The sequence below is a fragment of the Elgaria multicarinata genome, chromosome 14 (assembly GCF_023053635.1).
Source record: "Elgaria multicarinata webbii isolate HBS135686 ecotype San Diego chromosome 14, rElgMul1.1.pri, whole genome shotgun sequence".
NCBI classification, from domain to species: Eukaryota; Metazoa; Chordata; class Lepidosauria; order Squamata; family Anguidae; genus Elgaria; species Elgaria multicarinata.
In genome coordinates, this window is record NC_086184.1 from 30,490,614 (window position 1) to 30,518,358 (window position 27,745).

The 27,745-nt window shown below is 44.0% G+C and overlaps 1 protein-coding gene across 2 annotated transcripts; it reads left to right on the forward strand.

Moving 5' to 3' along the window:
* The first annotated feature begins 300 nt into the window (after positions 1-300).
* On the forward strand, positions 301-27,137 carry RFWD3 (ring finger and WD repeat domain 3). Of its 2 annotated transcripts, none has more exons than XM_063140956.1 (11): positions 301-327; positions 15,841-15,932; positions 16,021-16,224; positions 17,768-17,859; positions 18,635-18,749; positions 19,670-19,901; positions 20,048-20,198; positions 20,793-20,969; positions 23,351-23,565; positions 25,000-25,217; positions 25,863-27,137. In XM_063140956.1, exons 2-11 carry the CDS (start codon positions 15,858-15,860, stop codon positions 26,004-26,006), a joined length of 1,623 nt encoding a protein of 540 aa, XP_062997026.1. In that variant the 5' UTR covers positions 301-327; positions 15,841-15,857; the 3' UTR covers positions 26,007-27,137. The 2 variants fall into 2 exon arrangements, with proteins under 2 accessions (XP_062997026.1, XP_062997027.1); XM_063140957.1 differs by lacking the exon at positions 301-327 and adding an exon at positions 9,414-9,477 and having other exon boundaries at positions 25,000-25,181.
* The last annotated feature ends 608 nt before the right edge of the window (positions 27,138-27,745 follow it).

A 27,745-nucleotide genomic window follows, 5' to 3' on the forward strand; every position in this document is an offset into this window, starting at 1 on the left:
TTGAGGGGAGACGGAGGAGCGCCCGGCCGCGATGGCCCAGGAGGCGATGGACGTGGATCTGCAGCAGGCGGCCCAAGGGCCCCAGCAGCCTGCCGCCGCCGCCGCCGCCGCCGCCGCCGCCGCCGCCAGTACCAGTTCTCAAGAGCCGGCCCCGGTCGGCGCGGGTGTCTCGGCGCCGGAGCCTCGGCCGGCCGCTTCCCGCGCCTCATGGGGCGCCTTCGTGGGCGAGCGGGAGCCGCGGAGGCCGCCTCGAGCCAGGAGGAACCCGCCGCGGACTCAACAGGGAGCGCGCGCCGCCTCCGCCTCCCAACGGGCGGCCCGAGCCAGGTGAGAGGGCAAGAGGAGAAGCCGCAGCCCCGCGAGGGCCGCCGGCCAGGTCGCCTTAGGGGTCGCGGGGGGCACCAGGGAGGGGATGGGAACCTGGGGGTGGTTTAATTGATTGATTGATTGATTGCATTTCTATACCGCCCAATAGCTGGAGCTCTCTGGGCGGTTCACAGAAATTTAAAACTAATCAAAGTACAAAACAACAGTATAAAACTGTTGAGTGCAGGACACGGAATAACGGGCTCAAGTTAAAGGAAGCCGGATTCCGGCTGGACATCAGGAAAAACTTCCTGACTGTTAGAGCAGTACGACAATGGAATCAGTTACCTAGGGATGTTGTGGGCTCTCCCACACTAGAAGCCTTCAAGAGGCAGCTGGACAAGCATCTGTCAGGGATGCTTTAGGGTGGATTCCTGCATCGAGCAGGGGGTTGGACTTGATGGCCTTGTAGGCCCCTTCCAACTCTGCTATTCTATGATTCTATGAAAACCATAATATAAAATACAATATAAAAGCTCAACCAGATAAAAACAGCAGCAATGCAAAATTACAAATTTAAAACACCAAGTTAAAATTTATTTCTAAACTGTTAAAATGCTGGGAGAATAAAAAGGTCTTCACCTGGTGTCTAAAAGCATATAATGTAGGTGCTAAGCGAACCTCCTTAGGGAGCTCATTCCATAGCCGGATGCCACAGCAGAGAAAGCCCTCCTCCTAGTAGCCTCCTGCCTCACTTCCTTTGGCAGGGGCTCACGGAGAAGGACCCTTGAGGATGACCTCAGGGTCCAGACAGGTACATACGGGAGGAGGCGTTCCTTCAGATAGCCTGGCCCCAGGCCGTTTAGGGCTTTAAATGTTAATACCAGCACTTTGAATCAGCCCGGACCTGGACTGGCAGCCAATGAAGCTGGAAAAGGACTGGCGTGATGTGGTCTCGTCGGCCAGTCCCTGTTAGTAACCGTGCTGCCCTGTTTTAATACTGTGTCTTTGACGCTGTAGAGCTTGTTACATTCAGCGGTATATAAATGTCAATAATAATAATAATAAATACTGTGGCAGGTATCAAAGAATGGTGATTACGGGGGCAGAGCTGCCTGTGGTGGGCGGAGCCTGTGGTTCAGTGGGCTGCCTGTGGAGGTGGGGGCGTTGTGGGGGCGGAGCTTATGGTTGTGGTTTGAAGGGGCTTCCTATGGGGGATGGCGCCTGTGATGGGAGGGTTGGAGAGGCTGCCAGTGGTGGTAGCAGTGGAAGGGGTGTGGAGGAAGATCAGGGCTGAGGCCTAGTTCAGACAACACGCTAAACCACAAAATGGTTAAGGGCTTAAACCTGACTCCCTCCATCTTACTCAGGTCTGAGATGAGACACGTAGCGAGTTTCATCAGCCTGTAGAATTGATCCCTTGGCTCAAAATGGAGACACGTAGTATGTAGAATTTGATCTTTTGGCTAAAAACTGAGAAAGTGATTTACACCAATGATTTACACCAAAGTTTGAGCTAGGGTAAACAAGGGCATTGTAACCGAAGCACACATTTAATTAATTAATAAAAAATACTCATAAATGAATTGTTACTTTGCTAGAAATACCTGCTTCTCTTATTAGACATTTTACATTAGACTCTGCAGTTGCGTGCTATTGCAGGCCTTATAGGAAATGCATTCTACTAAAGGTGTATGCAACAGTCAGGTAGCATTTAAATCTCTTTCTGGTTTCTGACTTGGAGCTAAGCAGAAGCAGGGAAGAGCAGCTGGCCCAGCTCAAGTAGGAGCTATAAAAGTAAGCCAGATTCCCAGGGAGCGAGCTAACAGGAGTTTGACAGGGGGAGTGTAGGGGAAGAGGAGACCAAGGAAAGGGGAAGAAGAGAAGTCTCAAGGAAACCCAGGAGGCTGCCAATTCAAAGAGGCCGTGTGCTTGCCATGTGCTCCTGAGTGCTGAGTGAGAGGTTGGTGTTTATAATTGCTGCAGGAGCTGAAGGGGGAGTGGCCTGATTGTCAGTTGGTCTCAGCAATCAGTGCCTAATTGCTGTTGATTGTTGTTGGCCTTTCAGTGACCTCATTCTGGTTGCTGACTTGGAGCTAAGCAGAAGCAGGGAAGAGCAGCTGGCCCAGCTCAAGTAGGAGCTATAAAAGTAAGCCAGATTCCCAGGGAGCGGGCGAACAGGAAGAGCAAACAGGAGTTTGACAGGGGGAGTTCGGCAGGGGAGGTCAAGGGGGAGGCCTCTTAAAAAAAAATAATAATAAATAAATAAAATAATAAAAAAAAATAAAAAATAAAAATAAAAAAGAGGTGGGGGAAAAAAAAAAGAAAAACATAAAGAGAAAAAAAACCCCACAAAACCACCACCAAACAAAAGCAAAAAAACCCCAAAAGATTACTTTCCCTTAAGACATCCTCATATAGTTGTGTACCTTCAGAGAGGACACAACAAAGCAAAGGCAATTCTACTATAATCAAAAAGGAAAAAAACCAAAGCAGAAATCGACAATATGGATGGAAAGGAGTCCCTAGAGGTGGTGACCTGCAAAGGGTGTGCAATGTTCGTGTTTCTGCCTGAGCTCAACATGGCGTATACCTGCAACAAGTGCAAGCTGGTGGCACTTTTGGAAGAAAAAGTGAGGGGACTTGAGCAGCGAGTGTCCACCCTCCAAGGAATAAGAGAAGTCGAGGAGTTCTTAGACCGAACGGTGGAACTGCAACAGCAACAAGAAGCACATGAGATTGAAGAACAACAGCCAGCTGAAGCAGAAGTGGAGTATGCTGAGGGGAGGAAAGCCAATGAAGAGGAAACTCCTTGGAAAAGAGTGACAGTTAGGAGAGGAGGAATTAGAGGGCGTTCTGCACCGGTGGGGCCATTGGAGTTAAGCAACCGCTTTCAGCTTCTGGAGAATGAGACTGAAGGACAGTTTGCAGAGGAGGAAGTACAGGAGACACCATGCAACAGTGACCAAGGGACAGAAGGTAGGTCAACCAAGAAGAAGAGAAGAGTAGTCGTTGTGGGAGACTCCCTGCTGCGTGGGATTGAAACCCAAGTATGTCGTGAAGACCCATGGACTCGCCAGGTGTGCTGTCTCCCTGGAGCACAGATTAGAGATGTGACTGAAAGGTTACCGAAGCTCATAAAGACAACGGACACATACCCCTTTCTTCTCATCCATGTGGGAACAAATGATGTCGCCAAGCAGAGCTACGAAGAAATCATTTCAGACTTTGAAGTTCTGGGAAGGAAACTGAAGAACTTTGGGGCCCAGGTAGTTTTCTCATCCATCCTCCCGGTTCTTGGAAGAGGATTAGAAAGGGAAAGAAAAATACTCCGGATGAACGACTGGCTTCGAAGGTGGTGCCGTCGTGAGAGTTTTGGATTCTGGGACCACGGGCTACGCTACTTGGAACATGGACTGCTGGCAAGGGATGGGTTGCACCTCACAAGGGCTGGAAAGAATGAGTTCGGCCACAGCATGAAGAACTTCATCAGGAGGGCTTTAAACTGAATCTTATGGGGGTGGGAGACGTAAATTTTGAGGCAACAATGGATGAAGGCCAATGCACCACAGTACAGAGAACAGCTCCAACAGTGTCCCAAAATAGTGTCTGCAACAAGGTAGGAACAAAGCCAGACTATAAAACACATGGTCTTCGATGTCTCTATACTAATGCCCAGAGCATGGGAAACAAACAGAATGAACTTGAACTCTTATTACATGAAGGCAAATACGACTTGATAGGTATAACTGAAACTTGGTGGGATGACTCCCATGACTGGAATATAGCAATTGAAGGATATAACTTGTTCAAAAAGAACAGAAGAAATAGAAAGGGAGGTGGAGTTGCACTATATGTTAAAAATACCTATCCCTGCACAGAAATACAGGCGGATGAGATTGGGAGCCCCGTCGAGAGCGTCTGGATTAAAATAAATGGGGCTAGGAATAAAAAGAATATGATAATCGGAGTCTACTACCGACCACCCAATCAAGGAGAAGACGAGGACGAAACTTTTGAGAAACAAATTACCAGTGTTTCAAGGAAGTGTGATGTAGTAGTGATGGGGGACTTCAATTACCCTGATATCTGTTGGGAGACCATTACTGCCAAAAGCGGCCCTTCCAAGAAATTCCTGACATGTATGGGTGATAACTTTCTCCTACAGAAAGTGGTGGAAGGAACTAGAGGATCGGCAATCCTTGACTTGTTATTGACCAATAGGGATGATTTAGTGGATAAAGTGGCAGTTACGGGAACTCTGGGGGAAAGTGACCACGTCATACTTGAATTCTTGATTATGAAGGAGACAAAAGTCGAGCGTAGCCATACACGTACTCTGGATTTTAGGAAAGCTGATTTTAATAAACTCAGAACTATAATAAGTAAGGTCCCGTGGCAAGGGAGCCTAAAGAGAAAAGGAGTGCAGGATGGGTGGGAGTATCTAAAAAATGAAATTTTAAAGGCACAGTTACAAACAATTCCAACAAGGAGAAAAGATAGAAGACAACAGAGGAAACCAATGTGGCTCCACAAAAAGCTTATTGATGAACTGAAAACAAAAAGGGATACATATAGGAAGTGGAAGGAAGGCCAGGCTACAAAAGAAGAGTACAGACAAGTGGCGCAGAAGTGCCGAAATGGCGTCAGGAAGGCTAAAGCTGTGAATGAGCTGAGATTAGCGAGGGATGCTAAAAGCAATAAAAAGGCTTTCTTCAGATACGTGAGTAGTAAAAGACAGAGGAAAGAAATGGTGGTTCAACTGCTTAATGAGGATGGCAAATTGATAACAGATGACAAAGAAAAGGCTGAAGTGCTCAATTCCTACTTTGCCTCGGTCTTCTCCCAAAAGCGGGTCTATGACCCCCCTGGAAAAAGTGAAGCAGAAGTTGAGGGGGCAGGATTGCAGTTTGAGATTGATAAACAAATGGTCAAAGAACACCTAATTTCCTTGAATGAGTTCAAATCTCCAGGTCCCGATGAACTGCATCCAAGAGTAATGAAGGAGCTAGCAGAAGAACTCTCAGAACCTTTGTCTATTATCTTTGCAAAATCATGGAAGACGGGTGAGGTGCCGGACGACTGGAGGAGGGCTAACGTTGTCCCTATCTTCAAAAAGGGCAAAAAGGAGGAACCTGGGAACTACAGACCAGTCAGTCTGACATCCATCCCTGGGAAAATTCTGGAGCAGATTATAAAGAAGTCAATCTGTAAACACCTTGAAATCAATGCAGTGATTACTAGAAGCCAACATGGATTTGTCAGGAACAAATCCTGTCAGACTAATTTGATCTCATTTTTTGATAGGATAACCTCCCTTGTGGACTGTGGGAATGCTGTGGACGTCATATATCTTGACTTCAGCAAAGCTTTTGACAAAGTACCACATGACATTCTGATTAACAAACTAGCTAAAAGTGGGCTAGATGGAACAACTATTAGGTGGATCCACAGTTGGCTACAGAATCGGACTCAAAGAGTACTTATCAATGGAACCTTCTCAAACTGGGGAGAGGCAACGAGTGGGGTGCCGCAGGGCTCAGTCCTGGGCCCAGTGCTCTTCAACATTTTTATTAATGATTTGGACGAGGAGGTGCAGGGAATGCTGATCAAATTTGCAGATGACACAAAATTGGGTGGGATAGCTAATACCCTGGAAGACAGAAACAAACTTCAAAGTGATCTTGATAGGCTGGAGTGCTGGGCTGAAAACAACAGAATGAAATTTAATAGGGATAAATGCCAAGTTCTACATTTAGGGAATAGAAACCAAATGCACAGTTACAAGATGGGGGATACTTGGCTCAGCAATACTACAAACGAGAAAGATCTTGGAATTGTTGTAGATCACAAGCTGAATATGAGCCAACAGTGCGATATGGCTGCAAGAAAGGCCAATGCTATTTTGGGCTGCATTAATAGAAGTATAGCTTCCAAATTACGTGAGGTACTGGTTCCTCTCTATTCGGCCCTGATTAGGCCTCATCTAGAGTATTGCGTTCAGTTCTGCGCTCCACAATTCAAGAAGGATGCAGACAAGCTGGAGCGTGTTTAGAAGAGGGCAACCAGGATGATCAGAGATCTAGAAACAAAGCCCTATGAAGAGAGACTGAAAGAACTGGGCATGTTTAGCCTGGAGAAGAGAAGATTGAGGGGAGACATGATAGCACTCTTCAAATACTTAAAAGGTTGTCACACAGAGGAGGGCCAGGATCTCTTGATCCTCCCAGAGTGCAGGACACGGAATAACGGGCTCAAGTTAAAGGAAGCCAGATTCTGGCTGGACATCAGGAAAAACTTTCTGACTGTTAGAGCAGTACGACAATGGAATCAGCTACCTAGGGAGGTTGTGGGCTCTCCCACACTAGAGGCATTCAAGAGGCAGCTGGACAACCATCTGTCAGGGATGCTTTAGGGTGGATTCCTGCATTGAGCAGGGGGTTGGACTCGATGGCCTTGTAGGCCCCTTCCAACTCTGCTATTCTATGATTCTATGATTCTATGGTTCTCTCTACAGCATTAGTAAATTCAAAGAACGACTTGCAACTTTAGGTTTTCTTAATGCTTTTGAAAATTCTGTACATGTTACACAATTCTTAACTAAATCTCAGGGTGCAAGTGGCTTAGCATCATAAGATATCCATACTTTATTTTTCAACTTCCCCATCTTTTCTTTGACAGCTATATCTTTGAAATTAAGATTCCTTCAAGCAATTTCGCAATGAGAGGGATTGGCCACTGGGCCTCCCACAGCTGTCATGAAATTCTGAGGTTTACAGATTTGTCTGGCTACATAGCAAATTGAGAAGGAACGTTGAACACTAGTGTGAATATCTATGGATAAGCCCTTTGCTTGTCAAAACAATCCATTCTATGCTACCTGGGACAGGACAAAACTTTCCCTATTACAAGAATTTGCTTCCTCTTTTCTGTCAGCTTGGCATGAAACCACAATACTTCCTGTTACAAATTTTTCTCTGGGTATGTCTTTTGCAATCTGGTATTGTCAAGGCAACTTCAATCTTGCCTGGGAGTAGCTAACTCCTAAATTTCAATTTCTCAATCATGTGGATCTCAGGTATGTTGTCTTCAACAAAGAAAACAAGATACCTGGATTCAAGGTAGTAGATTTATCTGGATTCTCCATGCAATATCTGTTCATATCAAGTCAATCTCTGATTTGATAAAACCTTTTTCTACATGCAAAGCAGATGCAGCATTCGCTCTTAGACAAGGCGGAAATATGCCACTGGCTGCTGTTGAATAATCACACTACAGTCGGCTATGACAATACAAAAGAAAACATTTTTTGTAAGTTGGCAAGCTCATTGTAGGGGTTTGGGGTGTTTTACTCTAACCACATTAAATGCTAACACTCCAAACTGGAGGGTGTAATCCTTGGGGTTTCGGATTGCTAATCTCTTGGCTCTGGAGCTTGTGTCTCAGGACAATATTTACTTTGACTTCCCTTTTTCTGCTTCAGTCTGCACTGGTTTTGGAAATGGCCTTTCTTTCTATAGTAATAACATTTAAGTCCATCTCCTAGGCTTCTTTGGGGCTTTTCCCAAGAGGTTTGAAGCTGTTGCAATTACTTAGTTAACAGCTTTGTTTCTAACTGTTCTTTCTCTTCTCACATGTCATCCCAGTACCGGGTGGCTTCTGGCAAAGCTTTCCAGTACTTGATGATTGTAGTCCTAATTTTTCTCTGCCCACCTCTTAGTCGCTTTTCCGAAATAAATAATGTTCTGGGAAAGGATGTGTGTTAAATTCAAGAATGTAGGGGAAGTTTTGGGGAAAATAGCCTGTGCTTTCCTCCCATATTTTTGGCATATAGTCCTGGGATTTTACTTCTTTTCCTGCAGAGCCTGAGAATAAAGTAGAAACCCTCATATCACCTTTAGACCCTAGTTCCATTAAGCATTGTGAAATACTGTCAGTGTGGAATCCTCTTCTTTAGAGCTTCAAAATTCATGAGTTTAGGTCAGGTTTCCTGTGGGGAGGAAACTGTAACCCTAGCTGAGTCCTGCATGCTCTACTTTTTGTCTTGCAGCTACCCCACAATGAGCCAGAAAGTATCTTGGAGCAGCATGGGTGCCTCGGCAATTTCTTTCCCTTTCAGGCAGCAATGTCCCCAATATATCTGCTGTTGTACACATTTAACCTAATTGAATGGGGTATAAGGTTTCCTCTTCCCTCCCCTTACAGTGCTGTTGTCTTGCAACAAAACAAAACAGACCTTGCCTTTTCGACCTCCTAGTGGTGCTGTTAGACGGAAACAGACTGCAATCTGCTTAGCCATAGCAAGAGGGGAAGGAGCCTGGTACACCTTTCTGTTGCTGCTGAGCGGGTGGGCATGTGGGCAAAATGCTCTTCAGTACTGCAAAGCAGTTCTGGTTGGGAGCTTCAAGAGCACTCTCCTTCTTGGGCTCTTGCTTGCTTGAGATTTACTATTCAAGCTAGCAGTATATTTATTTGTGGCATTTATATACCGCTGAATATTGTAAAATTCGTCAGTGGCTCACAATATTAAAATACTTTTAGATACAACATCTATTGGGTGGTATAGAATTGCAATAATATAAATAAATAAACATTACAAGCATAACATTAAAGCAACCACAGTAAAACTATTAAGGAGCAGCAAAATGTAGTGGCATAATTGGTTTCCATGCAGCCCAGAGACAGCATGGGTGAAAAGGTGAAAATAAAATCGCTCAGTGGTTCACAGTAAATATTAAAACCATACTTAAAATACAATATTAAATAAACCGCATTAAAACATTTCCAACTACAATAAAAAACGATTGAAGGAACAGTGAAACAGAGCAACATGATTAATTTAATTACAGCCTGGGTGCAGAAGTGTGTTTTCAGGAGTCTGTGGCTTGGAAATGGGTGGATACTATGTGTTCTGTTTCACATGACACTAATGAAAATCTATACTTTGCGTGTTCAGATCCACAGCACCGCTTGATAGTTACTTCCAGGTCAACAGGACCCAAGCAGCAGTGGCATCACACCATCTACCAGGCCACAGTGGGAACAGTTCAGATGAGACTGTGGTTCTAAGTGACTCTGAGAGTAACAGCAGCAGTTCCACAGAGGTAGAGGAGGAGGAAGAGGAGCTAGCAGGAGTTCTTGAGGAGACATCTGGACCAGCCAGCTTGGGAGGTTTGTGTTGGTTCTACATCTTTAAGAGAGCCTGATACTTCAGAAAAACCTCATACTGCATTGCATACCATAGACCCAGGTAATGTGTTTAATCATATGTCATGTACATATCGATGGACTAAAGCTTCCATCATCGTTGACCATTGGCCATGCTGGCTAGGATTGATGGGAGTTAAGACTCTAGCATGCCTGCAGGGCCACTGTACAATTTAGAGGAAAATACTCTACGTTAATTCAGTTCACCCTGTGGTCTTGCTTGAGGCTTGCTTAATAAGAGATGTACACAACAAGAGGATACCATTTGGGAATACTTAACTATTAATTCTCTTTTAATTCCAAAATCCATATCAATGTAATTCTTTATTAGGTTGACTGAAAAAAACACAAAAAAGTGAAAGCTTTTGAAATCTCCAGATCTCTTCATTCTGAAAGATGTTACTGTAAAGGTAGAACAAGCCCTTCTGCGACCTGCTACCACTGGATTTAGCACGGACTTAAACCAAGACAAAGGAAGCTCACCATGTGAGGTAGAAGACTTTATTAAGACTAAGAGTAGGGTTGTTACATGGGGAGAATAACTAAAAATATCATGAAAGCATGCATAGCATAAAACCCAGTAACAACTAAAATAGTAAAAGCTTAGCTGTGACTACTTACTCAAACAGAGCCTTGCCCCCCCTCCCCCACGTAGCTCTTTCCACATCCTTTTGGCAAAGACAAGACAAGGAGTTTGGGGTGGGCCCCCAACTATATACCTTTTCCCTCCTGTTTCATCCTGGCCCCCTCCTCCCTCGGCTCTGGGCAATTACCTCCTTTTCACACCTCCCTCTGGCTCTGCGATGACTCGAGGACTTTTAGTAGATAAGCTTCTTCCTGGCGCTGAGGCCTGGCTATCTGTCTTTCCTCTTCGTCCAGATGGTTGTGTTGTTCAGCTTTGCTTTTTGAGGTTGTGTGAATCCTGCTGTATTTGTTATGTTGTATTAATGTTGTATGCCAGTTGGAGGACTCTAGCCAAACTGGGATATGAATTTATGATAATTAATTAATTCTGCACCAACTGCAGCTTCCAGACCAAGCAGAAGGGTTGCCCTATAGCACACACTTCTCAAGCAGTCTCTACATAATCACATTTCACAACTGAATGAATAGGGTACATGAAATAGTTACATGAAGCACATTGCTGTTGAGATTTATTTATTATTTATTTACAATATTTATATACCACTCCACATTCAAAATTTCGGAGCAGTGTACAAGATAAAATAAAATAAAAACACATTAAAGTAGGTTTTTAAAAGAAGCAAAATGCAAAGTGTACTGTACCTGGTCATCAAGAGAAGCCTTCTCATAACAATGATGTTTTCAGGTGGTGCTGAAAGGAATACAAAGTTGGCACCTGCCTGACTTCCAGAGGCAGGGGATTCCATAGGAGGGGGGCCACCACACTAAAGGCTCTTCCCTTCCCCTGGTGGACTCTAATTGGACAATAGGTTTATGTGGAACCACCAAGAGCATGCCCTTGGATGACCTCAGTGGTTGGTAGGGGAGGTTGGTGGGTTGGTAGGGGAGAAGGTGCTCTCTCAGGTATCCTGGTCCCAACTTGTTTAGGGCTTTGTACGCTAGTGCAAGAACCTTAAACCTGGCCTGGTAGTGAATAAGCAGCCAGTGCAGTTCCCTCAGCAAAGGAGTTACATGCTGGAAAGGGGCAGCTCCAAACAACAGCTGAGCTGCAGCATTCTGTACTACCTCCAACTTCCAGAGCAGCCCCACATAGAGTGCATTGCAGTAATCCATTCTTGAGGTTACTAATACCTGTACCACCATGGCCAAGCTATCTCTGTCCTGGAGAGGCTAACTGGTGAACCAGCTGAAGCTGGTGAAGGCACTCCAAGCCACCAGGGCCGCTTAAGCCTCCAGTGACAGAGATGGATCTAAGAGTACCCCAAACTACGAACCTGTTCTTTCAGAGGAAGTGCATCCCCATCCAGAACAAGCAATGAGCCTATCTCCCGGACTTGGGAACCACCCACCCACAGGGCTTCCAAGATTTAGTTTCAGTTTATTAGCCCTCATCTAGCCCATTACTGAGTCTAGGCACCGGTCCAGAACCTGAACAGCCTAATCTGGTTCAGTTGTCAAAGGGAGATAGAGCTGCGTATCATCAGCATATTGATGGCATTTAGCTCCAAATCCCCTAATGACCACTCCCAGCAGTTCATATAGCTGTTAAATAACATTGGGGACAAGATGATGCCCTGTGGCACCCCATAGCTCAATTGCCAAGAGGCCGAGGACTGGTCACCCAGTGCTACTCTCTGAAAACGACCCCGTAGGTAGGACCGGAGCCACTGTAGCACAGTGCCTCCAATCCCCATCCCACAGAGTCGATCCAGGAGGATATCATGGTCAATGGTATCAAAAGCTGATGAGAGATCGAGCAGAATAGGGTTGCACTCCCCCTGTCCCTCTCTTTAGAAAGGTCATCCATCAGGGCGACCAAGGCTGATTCAGTCCCGTAACCAGGTTGAAACCCAGTTTTCATAGAATAGTATTTATTTATTTATGTATTATTTATTTATTTATTACATTTTTATACCGCCCAATAGCCGAAGCTCTCTGGGCGGTTCACAAAAATTAAAACCATCATAAAACAACCAACAAGTTAAAAATACAAATACAAAATACAATACAAAATACAATATAAAAAGCACTACAATATAAAAAGAGTTAGAAGGAGGGCTATAAGGCCATCGAGTCCAACTCCCTACCATTGTGTTGGTCACAGAGGTGATACCTGCTGTTTCTTTTATTTATTTATTTATTTATTTATTTATTACATTTTTATACCGCCCAATAGCCGAAGCTCTCTGGGCGGTTCACAAAAATTAAAACCACAGTAAAACACCCAACAGGTTAAAACACAATTACGAAATACAGTATAAAAAGCGCAACCAGGATAAAACCACACAGCAAAGTTGATATAGGATTAAAATACAGAGTTAAAACAGTAAAATTTAAATTTAAGTTAAAATTAAGTGTTAAAATACTGAGTGAATAAAAAGGTCTTGGGGAACCACCAAGAGCATGATATCAGCTATATGGTAGGGCCCACAGTCTGAGGCTGCTTCTGTCAATGTACGAGGCAATTTGGCTATGTTTCTAGGCTCAATGCAGGATTTGATCAATTCTAGACTCACATCCACTAGGAGAGGTGTGTTTTGGATTGTGCACTCCATTGTGAGTTGTTAATCTTACAAATTGTGTAGGCATTAAACAGGCAATGGATTACCAAAAATAGAAATACAATGAGATAAATAAGAGAAAATGTATTGTAATCCTGTGTATGTCATCAGGGAAATTAAGAACAAATAAATTTTCAGATTTGAATATGTTAGCCCTTCAGCTTTTGTGTGCTGTGGAGACCATCTAAGCACAGCCATCCACGTCACCTTTAGTTTTATTATAATAAAGAATGATCTCAGTCTTGGATTTGTGGTCTGAGATTGCTATATCATTATTTACAATGATTATTTACATTATTTACAACTGTCAAATCTTGAAAACCAAAAATGCTGCTATCGATGTTTCAAGAAGCTGGGAAAATTTCTGGTTTGTTTGTTTTTCAGTGTGCCAAGCAGAGTTATCTAATTCATTCGCTTGTGATACGCTGGTGAAAAACATGTTATTCCATTTAGAATCCTGTAAATGTTAGTTTCTCAAATACTGTCTGGTTTAAGCTCTTAGGGCTAGTTCCAAAGATGCCTGAGAGCAACTCTAAACAATACATTTTGCAAAGATTTCCATGTTAGCAAAAGCTGTCATTTAAAGGCCCTTGATTAAATTGCCGTTTAGGCTGGCCAACTGCTGAGATGAAAGTTCAGGTTTCATGCAAACAATTGAGGATGCAATGGGCTTCAAAATTCCCACCCCATCCCCAAAACAGGATCAGTAAGTGGTATGAATTCTGAAAATACCTATGCTGAAGAAATACACTTTTGCTGTGCCATAAGGAAAATTCCAACTGGAAAAAAAAACTTTAAAAATTCATGTTTGTAAAGTGAGGTTCTGATCATGTGTGGACTCCTGATACCATTTGTAATGATATTAAAGAAAATGAGTGATGCTGCATTCCCCCCCCCCCATATGTTCCTTTCTCAGAAGAAATGGAAAGAACAGTTTCAGGTGTAAGCATCTATAGACTGATGTAAGCAAATACATTTATTTGTTGGGTTGCTGTGATGCTTAGCACTTGTGCATGCCTTTTTGTTTTCTCAATCATTCCAATAGGAGTAAAATTGGCCCCTAAAGCTGTAAGAATAAAAGCAGTGATTTTTCACTAGATTTAGGAGTTGCCTTTACTAGAAGATTGATGTACAAGACCCCCACCAGCCGACGGACTGCTGAAAGAGCAGGAGGAAGCCCTCTGGTGGTTGATGATAGTAGAGACGCAGAAGGAAATGTCAGAAGCTAAGACATCTTAGGAGATGAAGGCACAAACACAGGGTGGGACGAACTTTGAAAATAGTGTTGCATAAATTATGCCAAATCTGAGTGTGCCAAAATCCAATATTGAGACACTCGCGAAAGATCACAGAGAAGGTGTTGGGCTCCAAACTTTTACTCTCGAGAATAAGGTGACTCTTCTCGCTCATGCTGTAATTCAGTGTCACACCAGCCTAGGGCCGGACAACAGCCTATATACTCTTAAGCAGTGGCCAGAAAGGGGAATTGCAGCTGAAATTGCCATGTGCTTCACCTGTAGCTCTTCTGCCATTGGCGATGTGGCGGGGGGGGGCAGTCCTAAGGACTTGGCTGTGTTTAACTGGCTGGTGTCATTTCGAACTGACCTATGGTGTTGTCCTGGCAGTTAGCCAGCAATGTGGATTCAACAGGATTAACTTGTCTGGCAAGAAAGGGGCTTGGAAGTTACCTACATGCTACTTACATGGGGGTAAATGGAGTTTTTACTGAGGGGCGTCTGGCTACTTCCCTTCTCTTCCTTGTTGTGCTTATTTGCAGGTGTCCCTGGGTGGGCTTCTGGTGGGGTGTCCTAAAGTGTGTGTGTGTGTGCGTGTGCATGTACATGTGTGCTTGCGTGTGCGAATACATGTTTGGACATGTGTCTCTATGTCGGGGGAAATGGACACTCTAGTTTATACATCAGTAGGAAGGAGGAGTTTGTGTTGGCTGCTGGAGAAGATGGGAAACTAACATAGGAAATTCAGAATGGTGTCTTGTCATCTGAGTACTGAAGGGTAAATTCATTTGGCCAGCCTGATTTATTCCCTTTTTTCATTATAGATTATTATTATTATTTATATAGCGCCATCAATGTATATGGTGCTGTACAGAGTAAAACAATAAAATAGCAAGACCCTGCCGCATAGGCTTACATTCTAATAAAATCATAATAAAACAATAAGGAGGGGAAGAGAATGCACCAAACAGGCACAGGGTAGAGTAAAACTAACAATATAAAAGTCAGATCAAAATCAAGTTTTAAAAGCTTTAGAAAAAAGAAAAGTTTTTAGCTGAGCTTTAAAAACTGCGATTGAACTTGTAGTTCTCAAATGTTCTGGAAGAGCTATGTACAGCCATGGAGTTCTTCCTTCCCATATACGTCTGTAAGCTGTAAATGACTTTGCCAGTGGAATTCATGCTGTGGTTAACATATGTAGCAATGTCTGTATGTTCTTTTCTAACTTGGCTCTTTATGACTTGGGGATTTTAGTGGAATCTGTAATTCTCATGGATAGTTTTTTACTCTGGAACATGAGTAATTTTTGCCTTAATTCTGTGGATTTTTAAATTTCATTTAAATGTATTGAGTTCTGACTTGCATTTATTTAAAAACGTTCTAGTGTATTCTAATGCTAAGTGTTATTTTATTTTATTTTTTAAAAAAGCCATCTCTAACATGGGCATAACATTATCTTCTAACATATTTATATTTGATCATTTTTCCTAGATTTATTTTATTGCCAGAAATCTTACTAAATCCGATCATTTTCTGAAGCAAATTTGTAGCCAATTGTTCTTTACTAATTCCTACCAAGTGTTTTATACCACTTGTTAAATACTTGTAAGTTTATAAATCTATCTTGTTGAGAAGGCTGATCTCTGTGCTCTTTCCTGTCTTAAACAGCAGTGGCTTTGGGTTCAGGCATTTTAAGCTGCTTCTTTGGGTTTGTTGTACAAACTAATTTTATACCTTCATTCATTCTACATTTCCTCTAATAACTTGATAGTGAGTCTATAATGTTTAGGTGGCACTAAATGCAGTCTGGTCTGTAAGTCTTCTATTTCCCCCCCACCTACCTCCTGCATCGCTGTATGAATTATTCCTTTGTTTCTCCTTTGCAGTCTCTGGCTCAATCCAAATGGAGCCTCCTAGAGTTGTTTCTGGTGAGCCAGAGCACCCTGACCCTAGCGGCGCCACTGTCCAGCAGAAGAAGGTGGGAAAGACTGAGGGACTTTGGAGTGGGTTTAAGTTAACCAGGGTTGTATTTGCCTGACCTTGCTTCCATGTGTTTCATGTTCCAGACAACTCCATTAAAGAGAACCAGTCCAGCCGCACCTCTGGTTCCCTTAGAGGAGGAGGAAGAGAGTGGTGATACCTGTGCCATCTGCTTTGAAGAGTGGACAAATGCTGGGGAGCATCGTCTCTCTGCACTACGCTGTGGGCATCTTTTTGGCTACAGTTGCATTGAGAGGTGGCTGAAGGGGCAGGCAGGGAAGTGCCCACAGGTAAAAGCCTGTTGAATGCCTTGAGGAGGACTGTCTCCCTAAAAACCGGGTCCCTCAGTGAAAAAAGATTGGATTTAAGGCAAGGGTGGTGGTGGATGGGACTTTGTATGTCTCTTGCCTGACATCTGCAGCTCCAGACCTCTCAGCTATCAGTTCTGTGTTGGAGTGTATTTCACCAGCATGAGATGGTGTGACCTTACTAGTTACTTCCTGACAAGAAATAAAATAATCTGTGATGCATTGCCTTCTAAAGAAGGAAATACTTCAGCTTGTTCAAATCTTGGAAAGGTGTCTCTTCCTTTTTTGGTCTCTCATGGCTAATCTAAATCTTGTTTTCTGTAATTACTGGAGCCCATTTCTTGTTGGAAGAAATGGTTCCCTCTGTCAGCATATTATTTCCATTTTCTCTCTCTCTCTCCACATTTCCCTCTCCGCCTCCGATTATTTTTCAGGCCATCTTCCTGCGTCTGGTCCTCTCGTGGCTTGCCTTCTGCAGACCTGGTTCTGTTTCTCATTGCAATTCTCCGAACTCTGCCCAGTTTTGTGGATGTCCTTCTCCCAGTTTTGGCACCCATGCTGTTTGCAGTACTTGAATAGAGCCTCAGCCAGTGCTGAGTGGAGCAGGACTTTTCAAGTCTGGGCTCCAGGGACTGGAGTAATAAGCTGTGGTTCCATGAAGTAGTTCTGCCCTTTGGTCAAATGGTTCTTGTTAGGAGACTTTATAATAATATTTGGTGATAAAACAGAGTTCTTCTTTGTGGTCTCTCTGCATCACCCATATGGGCTCTGCACCTGCGCAGAGCCTTGTTCAGGAACCTTCTATAGCTGAGGCGTTTGGAGCAGGAACCCCTCCTCCAATGCTGATGGTGCATGCCCATTCCCCCAGTTCTGTATTGACCGCCATCGTGGCAGCTTCGTTTGGGAACTTCTCATGATTGTACAATTATTCTTATTGAGGCATTTTCTTCTTTGTTCTGTTTTCTATATCTCTTAAAAAAGGGTTCTTGTTAGGAGACTTTATAATAATATTTGGTGATAAATATTTTTGGAGTAGTGAGAGAGAGCAGCAGATAACACCAGAATGCAGACTGTTGTCGCTACTATGTTGCCTTAGCTTGTGGGGTTTGCCTGGGCTCAATCAGGTCAGCAAGCCCCTAGGGGGCTTGTTGGGGGCATACTTGGGCATGATGTCCACTTTTGCATGTTTAGGGAGTATTACAGGAGAACATCTTGAGATGTGGGCAGCTGTATGCAAGCCAACATTGTGCACACCAGCCGTCCCAACCTGGTGTGCTCTTGATGTGTGGGACTACAACTCCCAGCATAGCTGACTGGGGAATGCTGAGAATTGGAAGTCCCCAGGTTGTGGAAGGCTGGTGTGCACATTCTCGGCTGCTTCTGCAGAGGTGTCATTTTAAAAAACAGAAGCAACAGGTCTACCACCTAGATGTGCGGCAGTCACAGAAGACTGAACAACAGCAGGCAGTAGATGGTCTCAGTAACCAAGAAGCTGGCTCACATTCACCCCCTTATTCCATTTTAGTGCAATAAGAAAGCCAAACGCTCGGACATTGTAGTCCTTTATGCACGGACTCTGAAAGCATTGGATACCAGTGAACAGGAACACATGAAAAGGTAAATGCTGTCATCCTCCCCCCTATTTTAAGGGAGAAATAGTACCCAGAATAAAGATTAACTATTTGTATTGTATTTTATTATTTTAACTGTTCATAATCCTCCCAGAGAATAGCCATTGCAGGACAGATTAAAAATAAAATAAACACATAAATAATAAACATCTGACTTTGCCAGCTATCATTGAGGCTTTTAGTCTGCTGCGCTTTCAGAAACTCAGGCCAATCAGGTACAGAAAGTTGTAGATCTTGTCATCTAACATCAAGTTTTGTCTCAGGGACATGCTTTTATTAGCCACCTATTACAGGTGAAGGTTTTGATTCCTTTATGTTGAGATTTGCCTGGTTCTGTCACTTGGGGGTGGGGGGAACTAGTATATCCTTAAGATCAAGTGAGACGAGTATTATATTGGGTTGAATCTCCTGTAGTCACACAGAATAAAAAGGCATTCAAGAGGCAGCTAGACAGCCATCTGTTAGGGATGCTTTAAGGTAGATTCCTGCATTGAGCAGGGGGTTAGAATTGATGGCCTTCTAGGCCCCTTCCAACTTGACTAATCTATGATTCTATGCTGCTGTTCAAATGTGCCTTTCAAAACATTCAAGAGACCATTATTTGAATATGTTTCTGATAACTCTTGGGCAGGTGGGAAAGTAAAATGAACCAAGCCATTGGGGAGGGAACAGTAGGCCAAGTTGGTTGATGGGTTTGTTTGAGGTAGCAGATTCTGAATCTCAGCTGGTAAAGATGGGGTCTGATGTCTTTCCTTCTGCAGCTCTTTAGAAAAGGAGCAAATGCTACGAAGAAAAGCAGAGCTGGAATCAGCACAGAGCCGCCTCCAGCTGCAGGTCTTGACAGATGAGTGCAGTAAACTTCGGCAGCAAGTTCAGGTAGGTTTACGTTTAGCCTATTCACCCAGGACCTTCTACATGCTCTCTGTCTTTTCCCCACGTTCTGAAATGAATATGCAATTTTATGAAAAAGTGCCTTATTCTCCACTCTGTTAGCTGGGGCGTAGGAGAATGGAAGGACATCCTCTCTCTGATTTTCTGATCTTAGCAGAATTTGATTTTGCAAGTCAAAAGATTGTTAATTGGTGGGGTTGGGGAGAAGATGTTAATATTACACTGTTAGTGCACATCCTAGTCATGGGGCCAGAATTGGGGTTCCTAGCTTGCAAGTCTGTACAGATGCATTTCCAAGACATAAATATATAAGTTGAAAAGACAAGACTCGTGCCTGGATGGAGCTTCTCAAGATACATGTCACTCTGTCTTCTTCCTAGTCCCCCTTATCCTGCCCCATTCCAGGATTTAGGTAATAGGAAGAATGCCAAATCAGCATGTACACAGGGCATTCCCTGACATACCACCAGAGACAGCCCTCCAAACAGCTGTCTGAAACAGCAGCATTCTTGACACCATCCTGCATACTGTAAATTCTTCCACCTGTCAAAGTATGGGAAGGCCACTGCATTCCCTCCTCGCACCCCCACCCCCCACCCCCCAATATAGGAAGGGGAAACAAATGGTCTTCATAGGAGACAGAGGTGAAGAAATTCATACTAGCCCAGGCAAGGAACTGCATGTGGAGTGAAGAATGGCAGTTGGTTGACGGTGAATTTAGGATTGAACTGCTGCATGCTGGAACAGCTCTGGCTTCTGTTGTAATTTTTTTCCCTGTGGATAAAATAACAAACCACTGGTCCTAACTGTTGAAGATGTCCCTGCATGTGGAAGGCCACAGTACCCTGGATTTCACACATGCCCTCTATCTCTTTCCCCTTCGCCCCCAATTTCCCATTCTCCAGGAGTTGAAGGCCCTGATGGCCCGGCACAGCAGCAGTAGTTCTTCTCAGCAGCCCAGCAACTCCCGCTCTTGCTTCCCAGGCTGTCTCTCCTCCAGCCAGGGCCAGCACAAGTACCATTTCGAGAGAGCCTTTCTGGTGTCTCAGGTGGGCAGCTGTCGGGTTATGGCATACTGCGACCCACTGAGCTGCCTCGTGGTGTCACAGCCCTCTCCACAAAGCACTCTAATTCCTGGTGAGTTGCAAACTGAAGTATGTCCTCGAGCGTTGTAGGTGGAAATAGTGGACTTTGTTTGTAGTCTCATTCGATCTAGAGGACAGATGTTGCAGCAGCTGCATTGCGAGCCTCCTGCTGCTAACCACCTTTTCTTTGTGTCTTAGGCTGTGGAATTAAGATGATGAGTGCTGTCAATTTGAAGAGCAGCCAATACGTCCCCATCCATAGCAAGCAGATCCGGGGCCTGGCCTTCAGCAACCGTGCAGATGGTTTACTCTTGTCTGCTGCTTTGGACCATACCCTCAAGCTTACAAGGTGAGTGCTGATAATGGGTGGGGGGACTGCTTCCCCCCCCATGGCCCAAGTATTGGCATGAGGTCTTGTTCTGGAAGCGACTCCTGTTTCTCCAGAGACGTTTCGTCTGAGCTGTGCTTTTATCCTCACAACTGCTGGGTAGCATGGGCCAGGGGGAGGAGAGCCCTGGTCCCAAGGGCAGGTGTGTGCTGATCCTGGAGGAGGAGAAGGCTATCATCCTGTGTACATTTATTGTTTTATATTGTATAATTTTATCTATGTGCTGCCCTGAGATTGTAGTGATGTAGGGCAGGATACAAATGTTTTAATAAATAATAAATTTTAATAAATCCTGGAGGAGAAGACTGTCAATGGCTACTAACCCTGAAGCTATGTACTACCTCCAGTATCAGAGGCACTATACCTTTGTACACCAGCTGCTGGGGAACCTGGGTGGGAGGGTGCTGTTGCACCATGTCCTGCTTTGTTGCTCCCTGGCCGACAGCTGGTCGGCCACTGTGGGAACAGAGTGCTGGACTAGATGGACCCTCGGCCTGATCCAGTGTGGCACTTCTTACGTTCTTAAGTTACAAATTTCTTTGGCTCTTCTCTCAGCTTGACGACAAACACCGTTGTGCAGACGTACAATGCCGGCCGCCCCATCTGGAGCTGCTGCTGGTGCCTTGATGATACCAACTATGTCTATGCTGGATTGGTCAACGGCTCTGTCTTGGTGTATGACCTGCGGGACACGAGCTCTCATGTCCAGGAGCTTGCTCCACAGAAGTCCAGGTATTCCTCCAGCCTTGTGTAGAAATGTAAAATTTCTGGATGTTCTGAAGGCATGGGGGAAAATACCAGAAATTTGGAGGGAAATTAGCTCTACATTTCTTTTAGCACTCTTTACAAATCTAATGTAATTGTGTTGCTTTAGGACAGCCTTTCCCAAGCCATCAAGATGTTTTGGACAAGATCCTATCAGCCCCATACAGCATGACCATTGGTCAGGATTGCTGGGTGTTGTAATCCAAAACATCTGGAGAGCACCATGTTGGGGAAAGCTACTTTAGGAACATCAATTATATTATGTATAGCTTGGTTTGCTCATAAAGTTACCATTAAAATTAAAACTTTTAAAAGTAAACTCAGTAAATTTATAATCATTGTCTGAATAAACCATACATTTACATTTAATATACCAAATATGATAGTTTTATGAGCAAAGCAAGTATATATAACATATTTTAGGTTTCTATTTTATGTTGGACCAGCGGGAACATCAGCAAGTATTCCCTCAAACATCTGAATCCTAGAAGCCAGAAGAAGCAGGAAGAACTGAAGACGGAAGAAGATTGTTACACAGCATCTGTTCCTGTTTGTTATGGAAGTTTAGAGAATTTCCTAAACTTGTTCCTGTTTGTGGAGTGGAGTTTAGGAAAATTTGTTCTGAAGAAAATGCTTCTGAAATTTTATTTAGCTGGGAAAGATTCAGATTAGGAATGGATAGCAACCATATTTGATTTAAGAATCTAGTAATCTCCACCTATTATTTGGAGAGTGACATTTTGTTCATTAATGGAAATTATTTACAAAGTGAATATTTTATTTTTTGCTCATTTTGAAAGGTTGTCTCTAGTGGTGCTTTCAAGTCCCATACCTACTCCATAGCAACCAGGCTACTGAGTTTCTTATAGACAGAGAAGGCTTTTTCTTAGAGAGAGCAGTTAAATGTTTTTATAGCTGGGGCAGTATTTCCTGGTGACAATGTCTAATTGAGAACTTTATTAAAAATTGCGGCAGTGAGTTCTATAGACCCAAACCTCAAAGTTAACAATTAAAGAGAGAAGAAATACGGGTGAGATAACTCAATTATTATGTCGCATCTGGTGGTAGTGGCAGGATAACAGCCAGTGTGGAATAGTGGTTAGAATGTTGGACTGGGAGTCTGGAGATCCGGGTTCTAGTCTCCACTTGGCCATGGAAACCCACTGGGTGACTTTGGGCCAGTCACAGACTCTCAGCCCAACCCACCTCACAAGGTTGTTGTTGTGAGGATAAAATGGAGAGGAGGAGGATTATGTATGCCGCCTTGGGTTTCTTGGAGGAAAAAAGGCGGGATATAAATGTAAATAATAACAACAACAACAACATTAGAACTACATAAATTGACTGCTACAGCATCTAACCAGAACAAGCCCAGAAGCACAAGTCTCTCTATAAAACTGAAACTGTCAAGAATGAATATTTTCTTCTGTAATATGATATAGTTGGCAAGATCGCACAATCGTGGAGGGAAAATAAGCCCCGGTGGCTTATTTCCCCTCTCTGTGTGTGCCAGTTGCAGGCTGCCTAATTAGCATAATTACCCTCACCGGGTGCAAGTTGTCGTCATGCTGCACTAGCGATGGTGGCTGGCTGGGATGGTTTACAAACCACTCCCAAAACTGGCTTGTTCTAGGGTTTCAGGGTGGTTTGTCTTAAATATTTTATTCATTATTCTAAAAGATAATATTTCATAATCTGAAGATGTTCATCTTTTCCTATTCCCCCGCCCCTAGGCTGTCACATCTCTAGCCTTGTAAAATTAGGTTTCGTTCTAAACATGTGAATTGAAAACATAGACTCTTTTAAATGATGATTAAAGCATATGCAGATCTAAATGTTGCATATAATTCGCAAACTCTTGCATACTATGGATTATTAGCATAATTTGGGGGGCATTTGGATGGAAAATAGTAACTTCTTCTCATTACCTCCTCCCCACCGTGACCCATGATGAAATTGGTGAGATTGAAGGGGGCTAATGACAGTAGCTTAGCCTGGTTGTTGTTGTCTGGGAACCATTTCCAGGCCTTGAAGCATTGCTCCGCCGCTTTTGATATAACCATATTTTTCAGTCAGTTTTGGGGACAGGGAATAGTTAAGGCTGAGGGCAAAGTCAGGGAGAGAATCAGTTATGCTTACAGTGATGCCTGCATTGATGACAACTTTCCTTGCGCTGCTGCTGGGGTGGGTGATGTGCAACCCAATCCTATGGTCTCCAGAAGTCAGAGAGTACAAAGTTATTTTTTGATTTTTAATCCTTCCAAATTAAGATGTGCATCACAAGATGAGTGGAGAAACTGGGCTCGTCTGACATTGCTGGTTCTTGCTGCTTCCTGTCTCCTGCCCAGGTGCCCTGTGGTGTCCGTGTCGTACCTTCCTCGAATGGCCTCCGCCTCACTGCCCTATGGTGGACTGGTGTCTGGGACGCTAGAAGGAGCCTGCTTTTGGGAACAGAAGACCAGCAACTTCTACCGGCCTCACCACCTCCTTCTAGAGCCCGGAGGTTGCATTGACCTTCAGACGGAGGCCAACACTCGGCACTGCCTTGCAACATTCAGACCCAGTAAGTTGTCATGGCATGGATATTAGGGTTGGGCTATTTTTGCTCAGTTTGGACATTTCCTCGCCGCCGCCCCCCAAATGATGGTGGAAGCACTGTTTTGTTGGGAGGGTGGGTGGCGGTTATTTCTTTTACCTGGAAACACCATCTCCTCTAGCAGTGGTTGCAGCTCTACTTTATTATCTTCCCCTGTTACTTTTAATTAACTTTTTCTTTAAAATGCTGCATTTGTGAACAAGCTTCTGCTGGCACCATGCCTCTACTCCCCACCCCCCAGGGTTCTTATAATGAGGCTTCTCATCTTGAAAACCATCAAAACGGCCAGCCCAATCTGCCACCTGCAAATGGGGGTGGTGAATCTCAGCAGCTGTTTCAGTTATAAACCCTAGTGGGTTTGGATTCAGTTTGTCCTTGCTATAAATCCAGGCAGCTTAGAAGTGGGCTGCCTCTTCCTGATTTAAATTAGAGGTTGCTAGTTGGAGGGGCGGGGCAGTCTGTGTTGCAATGGTTGTATCTTTATGAAATATCTGTTGGTTTATGGACCATGCCTTTTTGAGGAAAGGAGGCGGTTCCACAACCAAAGACTAGCAGTATAGAGAATCATACATTCTTTGGTGTGTTAGGTGTGTTGATTTGAGGAGTCCACGTCAAGCATGTGCATGAATCGATAGATGGGGCATGGAGGGTAGCAAAACCTTGCACCTGCGAAGCTATTGACACACCTTTGGTCAGATATTGGGATAGGCAGGGCTGGAGTGAGACTGAAGGGATGCTGAAGGGTAGTTCAATCTTCAAACTGCCCAAAACGTGTCCTAAAGCTGTTGTAAGTTTAATTTAACCTTTTAGCTTTGGAATGAAGGAGGGGATTGTTGGACTATGCAGGTTACCCATGACTCCTTTCCCACTGATGCACCTGATGAGATGAGATTATGCTCTTAAGGTCATTCCGATGCTGGGAGTTGTGTATAGCATTGCGCACCTAAGTTGCTAAACCAAACATTGGCATTCAAAGATGAGAAGAAACGACTTCTGACCCACTCCTAAAACACTGTATGGTGAAATAGCTTAAGAACAAAGCAGTGTTTCTTCTCTGCTCCCTTTTTCTTAAAGCATGTTTATATTGATGGGGCAGTGAGGATACCGTAACCACAGAAATGCAATGTAGATCCTTTGCCAGGGGAAGGAAATATATCACTTGCTTCTGGATCCTTTCCCTCCTAGAACTTTGTATCTCCCAAGAAGGCCTGCCTTAGGGAGACATGCAAGGGAGTGCACAGACACAGAGCAGCTACCATGAGACCAGGGAATGGTCTCTCAGTGGGACTAGGTGGGGTCTGCACTGAAACCTGAGTACATGTTGATACTTTCCTATGTAGCTGCTTGTATGTCAGCTGTGTTCTCTAGGAAGCTATTTTTACCTCCATCTTTACCCTACAGATAGAAACCACAACTGTTTGCGATGTGTGGTGATGGAGCTGACCTCTACTCAGCTGACAGATGGGGCAGAAGATGTCGTCTGTTCATGTCGCCCAGTTCAGACTCTTACTGCGGGTCCAACATGCAAACTCCTGACCAAAAATGCCATTTTCCAGAGTCCTGAAGATGATGGCACCATCCTTGTGTGTGCTGGTGATGAAGCATCAAACTCTGCCATGGTACTGTTTTGTTCTTGGTATAGGATTAGGGACTTGTGGCTGCCTTTGAATTAATAAAGTAAAATTCTGAAATCTTGGGGAGTGGCGGTGGAGTACTTTAGTAATGGTTTTTTCTCTGCTTTTAAGACTCCCAAGAGCTCAGACCTGGTGTGATGGGGAGAGAGTTTAAGTCCTTGTTCTAGTGAAAATGCCATTGCATGCACCTGAGTCTCTGGAGTCGTTCCTTGGGGTTCAGTTCTATAACATGACACTGATGAGGGAACTGAGCTTTCTTGCCCCCCCCCCCCATTTTCCAAGGGGCAGAACACTGTCGGAAAATCCATATTGTTAGTTCTGGGGCTGCAATTACTCCTCCTTGAACATGGGTAGCATCAGAAGGGAATGTCCCCGGAATTACCCTGCTAGTTGCTTTCTTTGAATCTGTTCAAAAATCTGCTGTGGTGATGAGATGCTTGTCTTGAGTCAGGAGGGTAGGACAGGAATTTTGCTATATAGGGCACGCTCAATACCTGTAAAGTTGAGAGTTCCCCTTTTGTTGAATAACCTGTCCTCTTGTCCTGTCCTGTATCAGCTGGAGCCATAGAACAATGTTTCCCCTCAGGAAGGTGCCTGGTGGTCTGTAACCTCTTTCTGTTTATCCCATAGCTCTGGGATGCAGGGAGTGGCTCCCTGCTGCAGAAACTTCCAGCTGACCTTCCCGTGTTAGACATCTGCCCTTACGAGGTGAATCGCAACAGCTTCCTTGCTACCTTGACAGAGAAGATGGTGAAGATCTACAAGTGGCAATGACCATCTGCTACATGCTTCTCTAGCGAACTGGTCTCATGAGTGGAGCCAATTCCCCCAAAAGCCTGCTTTGCTGCTGACTTGATGCAAGCTGCCTCGAAGACAGGAGGAGGCCTTGCTAGCGTTGCCTGAACAAGCAAAACCTTGCACCTCAGGGCAACTCCCTCCTCCGCCTGCTCAGACCAGTCCACACGATGGTTCTCCAGTTCGTTATTCCTTTATTTATAGACAGTTGTTTCTCCCTATTCTTACAGCAAACTGCTTGTAACTTGTTATGGATCCTTTGTTTTCCAAGGTTTACTGCCTTGGCCAGATTATGGCCCCTGAGAAGAGATTTGCCTGCCTTTGTATATTTCGTAGAAATTACTACTGGCAATTGCCTAAATCAACTGGAGATTATTAGCTTTGCTCCTGGTGTGATCTGGACACTTGCAGCATGGGTAGTTTTTACTTTGCCACTGTGTCATGTATGAAGCAGAAGGCAGCTTTCATTCCTGTTTAACCCATCTCATAGTAAGAAGATGAGAACTCAGTCTGCAATGAGCTCTTCCTTCCACTGACACGTCTCCTAGGGTCTGGCAGCTAAATTATACTTTGAATGGAAAAAAAACATAATGTGGCTTGATGAAGAATCAAACCTCAGGTACAAATCTTACCTTTATGGGACTTCCTGCAAACCTCCAGTGAGAACCAGGCCGAATGCTGTGGGAGTTGAAACATGAAGATCATTGGGATTTGAAACGTGAAGCCATTTCAGAATTCTACCAAGTCTGTTTGCAGGGGGGAAACTGCCTTGCTGAGGACGTTGTAATTCATTGTCTGCTATGTATTAAAATGGGAGATATATATTTTTGTACCTTGCCAAAGACCAGTAATCAAGAGTGTGGTGTAATCTGCAAGATTGACCTGATCTGAGAACTTTTCTTGGCTTTGCCAGAAGCCAGTGTAAATTGCTCCTTTTTGTGCTGTCTGGTCTGGTATACTAAACCACAGAACAACATTCCTAAAGCTTAGGTTTATTGGTCATCTATCTGTCTTACTACCTGTTTCCATTTCATTGTCCTTAAATTTGTGTAATTCTCTTGTTCCTAGATCTTTTTATAAAGCAAGAAGAATAAAGAATGTTTAATTTAATACCTATGGTTTCCTCCAAATGGCAAAAACCTGCAGTGCAATGCTAAGTTGAGGCATGTAATGCCAGACTAATAGCTTACAAAATTGAGACACTAATTTAGGCTCCTGTAGATGCCAAAAAAGGGAGAGGGAAGTGTAGTGTCTGGGGCTTGGACTAGTGGATTCCAAGATCTTGCGGAAATAATAATTTTTGTAACTGATAGTTCCTTGTGGCAAGTTAATCTGTCAAGGTTTAGGAACAAGTGTGGAACTGTTCCTCAGCTGTTTGCTGGAAATTAGCCATCTAGCCTTCCTTAACTTGATTACCCTTCAGAGGTTTTGGACACTCCCAGCCAGTGGTCAGGCATGTCGGTTGTTGTAAGCCAAACATCTGGAGGGGAGCTTGTTGGGGAAGGCTGATATCGAATCTCTAAAGGCTAGGGTCAATTCCTGTACTTTAGGGATGGGCAATTTGTGGCTCCAGATGTTTTGCATATAGCTCCCATGACCTCTCGCTATTGGCTATGCTGGCTAGGGCTGATGGGAGTTGTAGGCCAAAACATCTGGAGGGCCATAAGTCGCCCAACCATCTTATAGTTTATCTAAGTGGAAAGGATGCTTAAGCAAGC